The sequence below is a fragment of the Tupaia chinensis genome, unplaced genomic scaffold (genome assembly GCF_000334495.1).
Source record: "Tupaia chinensis unplaced genomic scaffold, TupChi_1.0 Scaffold000316_1, whole genome shotgun sequence".
NCBI lineage: Eukaryota > Metazoa > Chordata > Mammalia > Scandentia > Tupaiidae > Tupaia > Tupaia belangeri.
The window spans coordinates 7,913,509-7,930,536 of record NW_006159809.1 but is presented as its reverse complement, the minus strand read 5'-3'; the positions used below and the strand labels follow the sequence as shown (position 1 = coordinate 7,930,536).

At 43.5% G+C, this 17,028-nt stretch overlaps 1 protein-coding gene across 5 annotated transcripts in view; it reads right to left on the bottom strand.

Moving 5' to 3' along the window:
* The window catches only part of CUNH2orf42 (chromosome unknown C2orf42 homolog), a 79,982-nt gene that overhangs the window by 62,589 nt on the left and 365 nt on the right, over positions 1–17,028 (bottom strand). For 2 of the 5 annotated variants that reach the window (XM_006151277.3, XM_006151278.2), the window contains exons 2-4: positions 10,461–11,295; positions 7,988–8,098; positions 847–951 (exon numbers count right to left, since the gene is read on the bottom strand). In XM_006151277.3, the coding sequence (XP_006151339.1) occupies positions 847–951; positions 7,988–8,098; positions 10,461–11,283 (1,039 nt within the window). In that variant the 5' untranslated portion in view covers positions 11,284–11,295. Of the gene's footprint in view, positions 1–846; positions 952–7,987; positions 8,099–10,460; positions 11,296–11,667; positions 11,796–14,862; positions 15,017–17,028 lie in introns of those variants that run through there. The other 3 variants (XM_027772982.1, XM_006151279.2, XM_006151276.3) reach the window with 3 other exon arrangements.

The following is a 17,028-nucleotide window of genomic DNA, read 5'->3' as shown; positions in this document are numbered from 1 at the left end:
CAAGCTTCCAGGTCCTATACTAGACTGCAGTCAGCTATGTGGGAGTCCAGCATCCTAACCACCAGACTACCTGCCAGCCCCCAAATTAATTCTTTAAAAAAAAAAAAGTTTTGAGAAAATGGTATATTCACATGCAGTCATAAGAAATACAAAACTTGGGGGCCAGCAGATGGTGTAACTGTTATGCTGCTGGTCTCCCACAGAGTCGATGTGGTTCAATTTCTAGACCCAGTAGCTTAAAACTCACACAGGGTGCGTGTGCATGTGTGCCCAAGATGCCAAGAGGAGAATGGAAGAGAAGTAATTGCAGCGTGGTCATCCCCTGGGAGGTGATTTCTTGCTTTCTTTCTGTTTCTCTCTCGCTCGCTGGTGAGTATACACACTCTATAGAAAAATCTCTCTCTCAAAAACAAAAAATAAACAACAAAAAAAGGGTCTAATCCAGTGACCTTATTCCAGTCTCACCAGATTCACATGCTCTAGCACACTGTGTGTGTTCACGTGGCACTACACAATTTTACCACGTGTAGACTTGTGTGACCACCACTGCCATCAAGTCCCCTCCGAGACTCCCGGGCACTAGCCTTTTATAGCCGTTAGGTCTCTCCCACATCCCACCCTAACCCCTAGCCACCACTAATCTGTTGTCTGTCTCTATGATTTTAGACATAATTTAGTTCTGAGAATGTTTTGAAGTTGATGGGACAGGAGAAAGGCTTCAGCCTCCATGCCGGCTAGTGTTTATGTTAGCACTTTTTGGGGACAACATGCGACGTTTCTTTTGAACTACTTCTGGTTTCTTTATGATGACTTTCCACCAGCCTATTCTAAGGAAGGGAAACTTACCCTGCCTTTTTATTGAAGAAGCAACCACAGGCTTTTTCAGGCCACTTTTCCTCAGATTGCTGCTCACTGCATCTTGAGGCAGTAGTGAGTTGCTCATCTGTACACCTAAAGCAGAAATCATTACGGTATTCAATAACATGTGTGCAGAATAACGGATTCAACACTTATTTCTAAAGAGTCTAAAACATACAACTAGGATCAGAAATGACACAGCAGTAATGCACCCAGACACACATGTGAAGGGTCTTGGTTTGCATCTGGAGGCCTCCTTGTACAAACCGAATGTGCAAGTGTGTCGTGACCTGGGCTGAGGCTGGGAGAGGATCACAGCAGAGAGTGCTAGTTAAGGGTCCTGTCTCTCCCTCTCTCTCTGTCTTGTGGAGGAAATGGATAAGTAAACTTTTTAAAAATAAATAGAGGGGCCAGCAGATGGCATGGTCATTAAGGCGCTGCATTCCCACATGGTCAACCACAGTTCAAGTCTTGGACCTGGCAGCTCGAGTGTGTGTGCATGGGTGCCTAAAAATCCTGGGAGGAGAATAGTGGAGAAGGGATTGTAGTGTGGCCATGTCCCCAGAGGGTGATTTCTCACTTTCCTCTTTTCTCTGTCTCTTTCCAGTAAGTACATATGTCCTGTGGCATAAAATACATACATACATACATACATACATACATACATACATACATACAGCAAGCAAAGTGGCATAGTGGTTAAGACAGCTGGATCCCACATAGCCAATGGCATGGTTACAGTCCCAGACCCAGCAGCTTGAAAAACATGCCAGGCACATGTATGTGCATCCCCAAAATCCTGAAGAGAAAGGAGAAGGGACTGTGGTGTGGTCATCTCCCTTGGGCGTATGCCCTCGCTTTCTCTCTCTGTCTCTCTTTAGTGAATGCATATGCCCAATAGTAAATAAAAATAATAATAAATTAAAAATATATTAAATGTTCGCTAATTTTTAGGTTAGCTTCACAGTTTCTAGAAGAAATTAGTAGTAGCCTTTATATATAATTTTTTTAACTTTATTTATCCATTTGCTTATTTATTTATTTTAATTTGACCAGAAAGGAAGAGTGAGAGAGAGAGAGAAAGCGAGAAAGCAAGCTGCCAGGTCTGGGACTCGAGCTATGGTCAGCCTGTGGGAGTCCAGCACCCTTAACCACCATGCCACCTGCCGGTCCCTATATATAAAATTTTAACTTCTGGGGCAGGCAGGTGATATGGTGGTGAGGGCGCTGGACTCCCATATGACCAACCACAGTTCAAACTCGGATCTGGTGACCTGCATTCTCACTTTCCATTTCTTTTTCTCTCTAGTAAAATTTAAAAAATAATAGCAACAGTAACAACAAATAAAATAAAATAAATAAATATTTTTAAAAATTAACTTTCTTTTTTCTAGAAAGTTGAGAAAAAACTGAACTGAAAGAAAAACAACATCATCCATGTGCTCATCTCTCAGATAATCACGATTAAGATTTTGGTGTGGTGTTTTCCATTTCCTCTTTGTAAACAGACTGTTTTGTAATCTTCTGTTGCTATGAGAGAGAAGGGAGTCAGGTAGAGGAGGGAGGCAGAGAGAATGTATTTTCACTAGAGTCTTGCTGTTGGGACCCTCTGTCCCAGCCTCCCATTAGCTAGGGCTACAGGTTCACGCCATTGCACCAGGCTGTTTAGCTTGGACTGTGTTCCAAACCCGGCCCTTCCAGGCAGCCGATGTTACACAAGTGTGCCCTTCACCTTGTGCCACTGTGGCTGTGCTCGTTTTGTCATTTTTGTTTCCTTTATTTTTTTACAATTTTTTTTTTTTAGAGGATTTTGCTATAGGGCGCATGTGCTCACCAGGAAGATAGAAAGCGAGAAATCACTCTCAGGAGGAATGGCCACATTGCAATCCTTTCTCCTCCTTTCTTCTCTTGGGATCTTGGGCATGCATGCACATGCACCCAGCGTGAGTTTAAGTCACTGGGTCCAGGACTCAAACCACGGTCGACTGCACGGGAGTGCAGTGATATAGCCATTACACCAACTGCTGGTCCCATAATTGTTTATTTAATTGTATCTGTTATTACTAATTTTTTCTTTGACCAGAGAAGGAGAGAGAGCAAGAGAAAAGGAAAGTGAGAAGGCAAACTGCCAGGTCTGGGACTTGACCCGTGATTTGTCATGTGGGAGTCCAGCACCCTAACTACAACACCATCTGCTCTCTCCTGTAATTTTCTTTATTTAAATAATTATTTAATTTTATTTATTATTATTATTTTCATTTGCTATTGGGCATATGTGCACTCACAAGAGAGAGAGTGAAAGAGAGAGAGGGAAACTGAAAAAGCAAGCTGCCAGGTCCAGGACTTAAACTGTGGTAGGCTTTGTGATAGTCAAGCACCTTAATCACTATACCACCTGTCAGCCCTAACAAATAACTTTTTAAAATGTATTTATTTCTTCAATAAGAGACAAAGACAGAGAGGAGTAGAGGGAGAGGGAGTTAGATATTCCCAACAGTGTCTTCATGTCCCAATCCACCATCAGCTTCAGCCAGCCAGGATCATGGGAATTGTACACTTGTGCAATTGTACAGAGAGACTGTGGGATGGGCACCCAGAATCTTTCCATATGGCCCCAGCATTATATAATGTTGCAGTGTCATTGGGGCACTACAGCTGGCCAACAGGCAATTTTTTAGTGTAAGTATATTCCAAATATGCATAGGAGATAGTTACACTAAAACTTATGTATTATTTATTTGAAAATCAAGGTTTTCTTTCTTAAAAGATTTATTAATTTAATTTAATTTATTTTTCCCCAGAGAGGGACTTTTGCTATAGGGTGTGTGCACTCGCCAGAATGGCCATGCTACAATCCCTTTTCCTCCATTCTCTTCTTAGGATTTTAGGCATGCATGCATACTCACCTAGCGTGAGTTTAAGCTGCTGGGTCCGGGACTTGAACTGTGGTCGACTATGTGGGAGTCCAGCGACACAGCCATTATGTCATCTGCTGGTCCCTATTTAATTTTATTTTGTTATTATTATTTATCTTTTAATTTGAACAGAGATAGAGAGAGAGAGAAAGAGAGAAAGTGAGAAAGCAAGTCACCAAGTCCAGGACTTGAACCATGGTTGACCATGTGGGAATCCAGTGCCTTAACCACCACATCACCTGCTGGCCCCAGAAAATCAAGTTTGACTAAGCATTCTGTACTTTATCTGGCTATCTGAGGATCGAAACATTTTCCCAAATACTTTGCTGGCCCTATTATTTTTTTTTTTAAAGAATATTTCATTTAACTTTTGCTTATTTATTAATTTATTTATTTTGATTTAACCAGAGAGGGACAGAGTGAGAGAGACAAAGTGAGAAAGCAAGCCACCAGGTCCAAGACTTGAACCACAGTCAGCCATGTGGGAATCCAGCACCCTTATCTACCCTGAACTTGCTGGCCCCCATAATAATAATAATTATTATTATTATTTTAATCTGACCAGAGAGAGTGACCAGAGAGAGAGGGAGAGGAAGTGAAAAAGCAAGTCACCAGGTCCAGGGCTCAAACCATGGTCAGCCATGTGGGAGTCCAGAGCCTTAACCACCAGGCAATCTGTTGGACTCCCCATTTTTTTTTTTAAGAGAGAGATTTTTGCTATAGGGCATATGTGCTTGCTGGAGAGACACAGAGATAGAGAGACAGAAAGTGAGAAATCACCCCCTGGGGGATGGCCATGCCGCAATCCCTACCCTCCATCATTCTTTTCTCAGGATTTTGGGCGTGCATGGACATGCACCTGGCATGAGTTTTAAGCTGCTAGGTCTAGGACTCAAACCACAGTTGACTACATTGGAGTCCAGCAACATAACCATTACACCATCTGCTGGTTCCCCAAGTTCTTTATAAAAAAATTTTTCTTTTTTGGAGAAGTTTTTGCTATAGGATGCGTGCACTCGCCAGAAAGACAGAGAGAGACAGAGAGACAGAAAGTGAGAAATCACCCCCCAAGGGGGATGGCCATGCCGCAATCCCTTCTCCTCCATTCTCCTCTCGGGACTTGGGCACACATGCACACGCGCCGGTGTAAATTTAAGCCACCAGGTCTGGGACTTGAACCGCAGTCGACTACATGGGAGTTCAGCGACATAGCCATTATGCTAACTGCTGGTCCCTCTTTATAATAATTTTTAATGGCTGTCTGACACTCCAAGTGGCTTTACCATGGTTTATTTAACTACACTCACTGTTTGGCCCCTAGTTCTAATTTTTCAGTATTAAAAATTATCATAAAATGAACATCTCTGGATAAAATGCTTTTCTTACACTATAGATTATTTCCTTTAAAAAGATGATTTAGGGGCCAGCAGGTGGCGTGGTGGTTAAAACCACTGGACTCCCATATGGCCCACCATGGTTCAAGTTCTGGATTTGGTGGCTTTCTTTCTTGCTTTCCCTCTCTCTCGCTCTGTCCCTCTCTGGTCAAATTAAAAATAAATAAATAAATGAATACATAAAGTTTTGAAAACCATGATAATTTCTTTAAAAATTTAATGTAATCTTAGAATGTAATCTTTTATATACATTTGTATATAAAATATATAGTTACATAAACAAAAAACAACAGAAATATAGTGTCTCAAATAAAGGATTCACTTCCAAACAGTTTGGCTCAAAATTTAATGTTAATTAATATATTCTAAATCAGGTTTTGGAAAGCTTTATTTGGCCTTAAGTTATCAATTAAGAGTGATTGTCAAATAAGCATTTTTTACAATCTTCTGCATGTATGCTCTTTAGTATGGTCAAATAAGGACTTATATTTAAAAGGGTCGGGGGACCAGCAGGTGGCCTAGTGGTCAAGGCACTGGATATTCCCACATGGTTCGAGTCCTGAACCTGGTGGCTCGCTTTCTCACTTTCCCACTCTCTCTATATATATCTCTCTCTGGTCAAATTAAAATAAATGAATGAATAAATTAAGTAAAGGTTTATGTTTTAAAAATGCTTTAGAAATGGGACTAGAGAATCAAAGGCTAAGCATTATTTTTTATTTAAGTCTTTTTGGGAAAGACCAATCAGTAAACACTTAGCAGTGACCTCTGCTGTCTTTTTTTTTTTTTGGTAGAGAGCACATGCATATGAAAGAGAAAGAGAGAAAGTTAAGCACCCTGTTGAGGGTCTGGTCATGCCATGATCCCCTGCCTTCAGAAATCAGGCTCATGGAACATGCATAAGCCAGACATGTTCCAGGCCACCTGGGCTGGAGATCTGAACCATGGTCAGCCATGTGGCTCCCAGCACTGCAGTCCAGTACACCAAGGGCAATGCCACCAGGCTGGGCTCTTTGCTCTCTGCTGCTGCCAGAATTGCCTCTCTAAAAACAGGAAATGCCCATGTTACTTTGTTTCTCCACCTTTCATCAACTTTCCTGCATGAAACTGGTGTTCATGACCATCTGCTCTACCTCCAATAACACTCCCCATGGGTAGGACAATTGTAAGGTGTGTTTTTTTTAAATAATTTTTAAATTTTATTTATTCGTTCATTTATCTTAAGTTGTCCGGAGAGAGAGAGAGAAAGTGAGAAAGCAAGACACTAGGTCTGGGACTTGAACCATGCTTGGCCATGTTTGAGTGTCCAGCACCTTAACCACCATGCCACCTGCTGGCCCCAATTTTAAGGTTCATATGAGATGCTGTTAGCTACTTTTACAAGTGGTTATAGGAACTTAGAGTATACTAGTCAGGCTAGAGTGCCCACATTTCATGTTTGCCAATGGTGTCATCATTTAAAAATTATTATTTATTTAATTTTATTAGTTATTATAGCTATTATTTTTTTTAATTTGATGAGAGAGAGGGAATGTGAGAAAGCAAGCTGCCACGTCTGGGACTCAAACAGCAGTTATCCATGTGGGAGTCCAGCATCTTAACCACTACACTACCTGCCAGACCCAGTTTCACCACTGTCTTCAAAAAATAATTATTTATTTATTTAATTTTATTTATCACGATCATTATTATTATTATTTAATTTGCTACAGGGCACATGCACTCATGAGAGAGAAAAAGAAAGTGAGAAAGCAAGAAGTAGAAAGCGAGAAAACAAAGCCAACAGGTCCGGGGCTCATGGTCAGCCATGTGGGAGGCCAGTGCCCCCACCATCATGCTACCGGCTGACCCCTGGTCTTATCGTTTTTAAAAAAAGTTTTGCCAGAGAGATACAGTGAGGGAGATTAAGTTGCAAAATGAACCTGAATGTAATAATAAAAGGAGGAGTTTGATTGGGTCTTACATATGATCAATAGAACCAACTCTTAGCTTTACTTGACAAAGTATTGTCAATATAGGGTAAAAACTTTTTTAGGGGATCGGCAGTTAGCGTAATGGCTATGTCGCTGGACTCCCACGTAGTCGACCGCGGTTTGTGTCTTGGACCCGGTGACTTAAACTCACACCAGGCGCGTGTGCGTGCGTGCCCAAGATCCCGAGAGGACAATGTAGGAGAAGGGATTGCGGCGTGGCCATCCCCCCTGGGGGGTGATTTCTCGCTTTCTGTCTCTCTCTCTGTCTGGCGAGCGCACATGCCCTGTAGCAAAAACCTCTCCAAAAAAAGAAAAAAAAAAACTTTTTTAGGAAAAACAAAAACAAAAACAAACAAAAAACTATGGGAGCCAGCAGGTGGTGTAGTAGCTAAGGGCACTGGACTGCCACGTGGCCATCTTCAGTTCAGGTCCTGGACTTGGAGGCTTGCTCTCTCTCTCTCTCTCTCTCTCTCTCTAGCTTTGGTCAAACTAGCATAAATGAATAAAGCTAAATAAAATAATTCTTTGGAAAAAAAAAAAACAAAAAAAACTATGGCCCAGCCACGGCAGCACAGGCAGTAGAGTGCCAGCGCATGACACTGCAACCACATGGAAAGACCCTGGGTTCAGTTCCTGGGTTGACGTGAACATGCTAGACACGCCTATAAGCACACACACATGAGAATTGGGATATGATAGGACCCTGTTGGGGGTCTCCATCTCTCTCCTGAAAGTAGTAGGTAAACTTAAAAATAAAGTTGCTGAGATTTATTAAAACATACCAAACAGAGTAAAACAATCTCTAAAGACCACCACCACAAACCAAACCACCCAAGCAGCCTCTCACCAGATACTTCGTCTTTTTTCCTCTTTTTTGGCTTAGAGGCAGGAGACTCGCACGTCGATACCGTTGATTCTGAATGGCAACCTAACTGGGGCACAATAATCTCTTTAAGACCTAAAAAATAACAGATTTCTCAATTACTAATGTTATCCAAGAGTAAGTATGGGCCCCTGTCTAGAGAAAACTTAATTCATATAAAACTAAAAGGCGGGGTGGGGCCACCAGGTAGCATGGTGGTTAAGAGCACTGGACTCCCATATGGCCAATTATGGTTAGAGTCCCGGACTTGGCCACTTGCTTTCTCACTTTCTCTCTCAATCGATCCCTCTCTGATCAAATGAAAATAAATAAATGAATAGATAAATAAAGTTAAATAAAATAATTCTTACAAAATAAAAAGCCAGGTGGTATGTGGTTAAGGCATTAGACTCCCACATGGTGTACTGTAGTTTGAGTCCCAGACCTGGCAGCTTGCTTTTTTACTTTCTTTCTGGTGAGTGTACATGCCGTATAGAAAAATTTTAAAAATAATAATGATAAAAAAAATTTAATTAAAAAATCTAAAAGCCCCCCAAAAGTTATGCAGATTACCTGCTTTAAATTAAGTTCCTTTCAGAACTAGCAGATGGTATAATGGTTATGTCACTGGACTCTCACAGGGTCAACAATGGTTTGAGTCCCAGACCCAGTGGCTTCACACACGTGTGCTCAATATCCTGAAAGGAGAATGGAAGAGAAGGGATTGCAGTGTGGCCATACCCCTGGGGGACGATTTTGTTTTCTGTCTCTCTGTCTCTCTTATGAGTGCACGAACCCTATAGCAAAAATCTCTCTTTCAAAGAAAGTTCCTTTAATGAACTCCCTAAATGCTGTTTTTCTCCACAGACCATTAATGATAGAAGGCTCTGTAGAGAAATGTAAAACTAAAAAGTTGGGAGCTGCTGCCAGCTAAAAATCATTAAGAAGTTGGAATAAAAAAGTGTCTACAATATAGTAGTATGTCAATGATAACTAAATACTTGATGAAGAAACTCTACTTCTTTTTATTAGTTTTTTGCCATAGGGTGCAAGTAGTCATCAGAGAAAGGGAGGGAAAGTGAAAAATCACCTCCTAGGGGGATGGGCATGCTGTAATTCCTTCTTCATTCTCCTCCTGGGATTCTGGGCATGCGCTGTGGTCAGCCATATGAGTCCAGCACCTTAACCACCATGCCACCAATTAAGAAACTTAGGAGAAAAAATACTTATTTATGTATCTATTTATTTGATATGACTTTCAAGACATCGAGTCTGGGTCTTGAACCATGGTTGGCCATGTGGGAATTCAGCACCCCAACTACCATGCCACCTACTGGCCTGAATAAAGAAACTTTTAAATATTTTGAACAGGGTACTAGTTTTTCTCAACTTTAAAAATAAGAAAACAGGGGCTAGCAGGTGGTGTGGTTACGGTGTTGAACTCCCACATGGCCGAACACAGTTTAAGTCCTGGACCTGGCAGCCTGAAACTCAAGTTGAGCCTGTGTGCATGCATGCCCAAAATTCTAAAAGGAGAATGGAGAAGGGATTGCAAAGTGACCACTCTCTAGCAAACACATCCTCTCTGAGCAGTGATTTGTCACTTTCTCTCTGTGTCTCTCTAGCAAACACATGCACGCTATAGCAAAAATGTAAAAAAGAAAAAGAAAGAAAATCACACTAGGCTCATGTGTGTGCATGCCTAGGAGCACGGGAACAGAATGGAGGAGAAGGGACTGCGGCGTGGCTACCCCTGGTGGTGATTTCTCACTGTGTTTCTCTCTCCCTGTCTCTGGTAAGTGCACATGTCCTACGGCAAAAAACCTTTTTTAAAAAATTAAACAATAAAACAAATAAAAAACAAACAATAAAAATTTAAAAAATTATTTGTTTTTATTAACATAGGATATCTAATGGAAGAGTTAAAAAAAGCAAAGCTAATTTTGGTAAAATCCATTATCTCAATAAAAACACTCAAGTCTCTCTCTCTTTCTTTTAAGTTTGCCAGAGGGTGAATGTGCTCACCTGAGAGAGAAAGAGATATGTACAGAGAGAGGGAAAGTGAGAAAGCACCCCCCCCCTATGGGGGACAATCATGCTACAATCCCTTTTCCATTTCTTCCTCCTTTCAGGAATGTGGGCATGCACACACATGTGCATGATGTATTTCTCAAACCACCAGGTCTGAGACTCGAAAAGTGCAATTGACCGTGAGGGATCTAGGTTCATTAACCACCACGCCATGGGCTGGCCCAACCCAAGTGCTGAGCATTCATTTCAACCAACCAACCAACCTTTATGCAAGTGTGCTCACTGGGATTAGGGAGAGGAATGCTTTTCATCTGAATTATCTAGCAACTGCTTCCGAAGGTTGCCAGGACAATCTCCAAATGCGTAAGTGGAACTCTTTTCTGCCATTTTAGATAAACATAATAACCATGTTAACCATACCACCTACCGCTGGAATCAAAATTTAAGAAGTCTGAGAATTCCTGAGCCAATGTCTCATCACTGGCAAAGGCACAGATACAGGCAAAGAAATGAATGCATCTCTGGGCTCCCTCGTCCTTGGAGGCGTTTGACTTGTGTGACTTCAGAGTCTGGCAGGAGCAGAAGAAGCGGCGCTCGGGTAAGCTTTTGGCACTGATTTTCTGCACAAAAGACGTATGTAAATACCCCAAACTATGCTTCTGGCTTGCCTTGCATTTCACCACCAAGATATTTTTAGTAATTCTTTGTACCAGGGGACCTGTGGGCTCAGTGGCTAGCTGCCAGATGGTCTGTTTGGTTTCTGGGGAGGCCTGCATTGCATTCAGGACCGAGCTCTTCAGGGTCAGAGGGGTGGCCTCCGCCTGGCAGTTCACTGCCAGCTTGATGTGCTGGCACTGGTTTTCCACAACGCCTTGGGTGGCAGCTTTCAGGCATGAGGGGACATAACACCGTCCAGAGCTCAGCTGAGTGATGATTGTCCCATCCACCGTCTGGATTGTCGTCTCGGAGACACCGAGCTCCACGAAACATCGGTAATCGGGGCCCCGGTCTCTCTGCCGCACTGAGTAGACCTGCAGATCCGAGCCTGTGATGATTTTGACAGCTTCCACGCTAGGCTGCTTCCGTGCGCCGTACCGGAATATGGTCCCGCACGTCTTGTTCTTACAGCTCAGTCCCCGGGTTCCGTTGTATGTGCCGCATCGAGGACACTTTCTGATTCCCCTCAATGTGGCCTTTCCCAAGTCAGATAAGAAAGCTGGGACTTTAGTCCTCAGAGAGTTTGGTTCCATTTTTCACAGACCCTAGAAAAGGTAGTAAGACCATCAGCAGGAGCACACTCATAGACAGACAAAATTAAAACCATTTATGGTACTGAGTACAGAAAGTGAAATACAAAGAAGCTATCCACCTTTTTCAAGTGTACCACAAAAACAACATCAGTTTAAACCCACAAACAAAATAAAAGTGGAAGGAACTGTGCTTTTCATCTCTCTCTATATATTTTAAAGTCCTGACGTGACATCCAAAGCATTTCTCCAGGTTCGACCCTGTTCTATACAGCCACGGAGGCTAGTTAATCGTAATCTTTTCATGCACAGATGTTTAACTTCAGCGCGGACTGGAGAACTGGAGGGGTGAGTACTTTTCCTTCCACCATCCCCCGCAAAACCTACCAGTCCTACCTGTACCAGGTGCCAGGGCATCTGGGAAACAGCGCAGCCTGCATTCATAAGACCTAAAAGGTGTTTCATTAGCGTGTGATGATCAGAAAGGACAGGTAACAATTTAATCATTTGCAGAGTAAATGATACTGCTTAACCCACAGTGTTCTGAAGTTTGAACTCTGTGGTGTAACAATCCAGACATTCTGCCTCCTCCTTCTCACCCAGCCAATGGCAAAGATCCTGCCTAATGTTCCACAGTCAGAGGAGGTTCTCAAGGCCCTAAGCGGAGATCTTGGCAGACTACAAGTAAACCAAGAATAAACATTAAAGTTATATTTAAAAAGATAGGATGATTCTTTTCTCTCAGGAAGCAGAGAGAATGGGAGTCTAAGTCTTTCACAATTATTTGAGAAATATTTGACAGAAATCATCATGGAAATGGTTGTTCTGTACATCCACCTGCGAGAGGGTAAAACAGTGCTAAGGTCATTAACTGTGGGGTTGCCAAGAACACCTACAGCCATGCTATACACTTGGTCAAGCGCTCACTCTTCTTAATCATAATGCATTACAGATTTAGAATATGTTGTTGAAAAAATGCTTTCATGTTTATTACTTCATTTGAACTTCACATTAGTTAGCTCTAAAGCCGAACAGCTGCTCTTCAGGTGGAAATAAAGAAGCTGGAAGGGCTCTGTGGCCTGGTGGATATGGCAGCCGGATCCTATGAGGCCAACTATGTGTTAGAGTCTCAGAGCCTGTGGCTGGAAAATAGTATGGCAGTTATGTTTTTCTTTTTAAAAAAATTTTTAGAGGTTTTTGCTATAGGGCACGTGCGCTCACCAGAAAAAGAGACAGAGCAACAGAAAGCGAGAAATCGCCCCCCACTGGGGATGGCCACACTGCAATCCCTTCTCCTCCATTCTCCTCTCGGGATCTTGGGCACACACACACACACACACGCACCCAGCATGATCCCCAAGCCACCAGGGCCAGGACACGAACCACAGTCAGCCATGTGGTAGTTCAGTATCTTAACTTACAGCATGCTACCTACTGGCTCCCCTACTTTCTCTCTCTCGCTCTTGCTCTCTCACTTTGTCCCTCTCTCGTCAAATTTAAATAAATAAATGTTGAGTAAAAAATAATTCTTTTTTTTTTTTTGGAGAGGTTTTCGCTATAGGGCGCGTGGGCTCGCCAGACAGAGAGAGAGAGACATAGAGACAGAAAGCGAGAAATCATCCCCCAGGGGGGATGGCCACGCCGCAATCCCTTCTCCTCCATTCTCCTCTCAGGATCTTGGGCACGCACACACACGCACCTGGCGTGAGTTCTAAGCCACCGGGTCCGGGACGCAAACCGTGGTCGACTACGTGGGAGTCCAGCGACATAGCCATTACGCTAACTGCTGGTCCCAAGTAAAAAATAATTCTTAAAAAAATGATTTTAAAACATTTCTTTAATTTCTTTATTTCATAAGTGAGAGAGGCAGAAACGGATACAGCACCTTTGACAGGGTCACACCACCACAAGCCTCCCTAGCTTCTGCCAGCCCTGTGTACTGAAAGAGGTCTCCAGCCAGGACCTGGCAACCTTTCCATGTGGGTCTTCCTTGCAGAGCAATGTATTTTACTGTTATACTACCACTCAGCCCCAGAAAAATTATGTTAAATGTGTGAAAAGAGAATCAACCTTATAATAAGTGAGAGGCAACATAATATATTGGTAAACAAAATAAAATCTTGGTAAAATAACAAAAAAGGAATGCTATCATTGTGCTGGGCCAGCAGGTGGTGTGGAGATTAAGGTGCTGGATTTCACAGGGCCAATTTCTCAGTTCAAGTCTAGAACCTGGTGGCTTGGAAATCAGGCTGGGTGCATTTGCCTGTGTGCCCAAAATCTTGAGAGGAGGATGGAAGAGAAGAAACTGCAGAGTAGCCATATATGGAGAGCAGCCAGTCTGAGAAAACATGTGACTTTTAGACATATGCAGAAACGCATTTTTTAGGAGGGGAGGGTGATTTCCCAGCCCCCTCCACCCCCTGAGTGTCCATGCCCCTTTAGCAAAAACAACAGCAAAAATGAATGCTCTCATTGTGTCCAAGAGGATATGAAGAAACAGGCATTCTATGTTCTTGGGAAAGTCAACTGCAACATTCTCTCTGAAGGGCTATAAATTAAATAAATGTAACATACACAGCTTGCTTAGCTGTACATGCCCATGACTTCAGGAAGGAGCCAGCCACACAGCCTGATTTGTTAAGGGAGCTGGATCCCACATAGCTAACCATGGGTAGAATTCCAGCATGGGTGGCTTGAAAAACACGTGGAGCACGTGAGCATGACGGCCCCAAATGCCAACAAGATGGAGAAATGGAGGACAAAGGAGTGTGGCATGACCATGCCCCCCCTGGGGGTTGCTTCCTCTTTCTCCCCTTCTCACTCTCTGGCAAGTGTATACTCCCCCTAGCTATTTAAAAAAAAAAAAAAAAAAAAAGAAAGAAAGAAAAAAAAGAAAGAGAAAAAAGAACAAGGCTGGTAAATGGCATAGTTCTTAAGGCGCTGGACTCCCATGAGGCTGACTATGGTCTGAGTCCTGGACCTGGCAGCTTGAAACTCATGCCAGGTGCGTGTGCACACATGCCCAAAATCCCAAAAGGAGAATGGAGGAGGAGGGACTGTGGTGTGGCCATCCCCCTAGGGGGTGATTTCTTGCTTTTTGTCTGTGTCCTCTGTCTTTTCACTGGGCACAAGCACCCTATACAAAAATCTCTCAAAAGCAAAACAAAACAAAACACCTTTCCTGACTTATGTTCTTACACATGCACGATGTACAGGAATACTTGTTGCAAGGCTGTCATAACTGCACATGATCAGAAAGCTTAAAGGCTCATCCATGAAGAACTGACTAAACAAATTATGGTGTAACTATACAATATTGGTACGCTATAATACTAGCCACAATCAAGATGGAGCTATAGGTATTAATAATGAGTAAGTATCAGGCCTGGCAGTTGGCATGGTGGTTGGGGTGCTGGATTCCCACATGGCTGGCTGCAGTTCGTGTCCTGGACCTGGTGGCTTGCCTTCTCCCCTTCCCTTTCTCTCTTTCTCTGTCTCTCTGGTCAAGTTATAAAGTAGTAATACTAAATAAAAATTATTCTTTAAAAAACATTTAAATAGTGAACTAGTATTGAGACATACTGTGAAAGCCCAGCCACTGGTGGTGCAGACAGTAGGGAGCCAGTGCTCCTCAGCGTGAAGGTCACATGATAAGGACCTGTGTCTCGGCACATGTGGCACATCTATGATCCTGGCTGGCTGCAGTGCTGTGGGGCAGGATCCAAGTGTGAAGCCTGTCGAGGGTGCCTGTTTCTCTCAATAAATAAATACATAAACTTAAATATATAATTTATATATATATATATAGAAACATACATACACATATGGGAAAAAGGTGCAGCTCTTAAAATGTAATATGCTACTCAGTTTAAAAAGAAAAAAAAGGGGGCCGACAGGTGGCGTAGTGGTTGCGCTGAGTCCCAGCTCCACAGCTGGGAAGTCTCAGGGCGTGTGTGTGTGTGTGTGTGTGTGTGTGTGTCGGCGCGTGCGTGAATTTGAGTCTCAGACCTGGTGACTTAAAACTCATGCCAGGTGCATGTGCGTGTGTTCCCAAGATCCCGATAAGAGAATAGAGGAGAAGGGATTGTGGCAGTCATCCCCCCAGGGGGTGATTTCTCACTTTCCCTCTCTCTCTCTGTGCTAACCCACACACTCTATGACAAAAGCCTAAGGAAAAAAAGAAAAGAAAGAAGCACACATAGGGACTACCCCTATTGTCTCAGAAATGACTTGGGTTGGGGTCAGCAGGTGGCTTGGTGGTTGAGGGCGCTGGACTCCCACATGGTCAAATTAAAATAAATAAATAGGGCCAGCAAATGGTATGGTGGTTAAAGGCGCTGGGATCCCACATGGTTGACCACAGTTCAAGTCCTGAACCTGGTGGCTTGCTTTCTCACTTTCCCTCTCTCTCACTCTCTGATCAAACTGGAAAATAACAATTAATAAAGTCAAATAAAATATTTAAAATAAAAATAAATAAATTAAGAGGGACAGAGTGAAAGAGAGAGAGAGAGAGAGAGAGAAAGCGAGAAAGCCAGCCACCAGTTCAGGAACTCAAACAGCGGTCAGCCATGTGGGAGTCCAGCGCCCTCCACAACCACACCACTTGCTAGCCCCGATAAATAAAATAATTTTTAAAAAGAAAGAAAGAAATCACTTGGGCTTGGGAAATAGTAGGAGGTAGACTTATATTTTAGTTTTAATTATTTTATTTATTTATTATTTTTGGAGAGGTTTTTGCTATAGGGCATGTGCACTCACTAGAAAGGCAGAGAGACAGCGAGAAATCGCCCCCCAGGGAGGATGGCGATGCTGCAATCCCTTCTCCTTCGTTCTCCTCTCGGAATATTGGGCGCACACGCACCTGGCGTGAATTTAAGCCACCAGGTCCAGGACTCGAACCGCGGTCAACTGCATGGGAGTCCAGCGACATAGCCATTATGCTGTTGGTCCCTTTATTATTATTATTATTATTTATAGACGTTTTTGCTATAGGGTGCGTGAGTCCGCCAGAAACCCAATGACAGAGAAACAGCGAGAAATCATCCCCCCAGGGGGATGGCCACACTGCAATCGCTTCTTCTCCATTCTCCTCTTGGGATTTTGGGAACCGGGGCACACAAGCCAAGCGTGAGTTCTGAACTGTGGGTCTGGGACTCGAACCACAGTGTACTATGTGGGAGTCCAGCGACATAACCATTACGCCTGCTGGTCTCCATTTTCAGTTTTATACTATTTGGATTTACAAACATACACTGTTATCACCTGTTACAAAGTCTCTCTTGAAAACATATACAGTAACACGACTAACGAAGGACCGGAGAGGTCCCGGTGCCAGGGCGGCTCCTCCACAAGTTACAAATTAGCCAGCGCCGGGAAGAGGCGGGTGCTGGGAGAGAACTCTCGCTAGCGCTCCCTGGCAGTTGCAGCGGGGCTGTATCGTTGGGTGGATACTGTTTAGTGCTTTGGAAGCACAGGGAGCGAAGAGATGGAAAAACCGCCGGGAACTAAACCTGACACCGGCTCCCTGAGCCCTGTCCGTGGAGCCCTCGCCACGCTCCCTCGGGTCGTGCTCACACGGTCCTAGGACGCTGCGTGTTCACACCCACAGAGGAGGAACCTGGCTCAGTCGGACGGAGACGTCACGGCCGGCAGGTACCTCCCGTGAGTGGGGACTAGCTGGTCTCCCTGCCAAAGCACAAGCGAGAGGCAGGGACACGCTTGACCCGTCCCTTCAGAGCCTCCGCG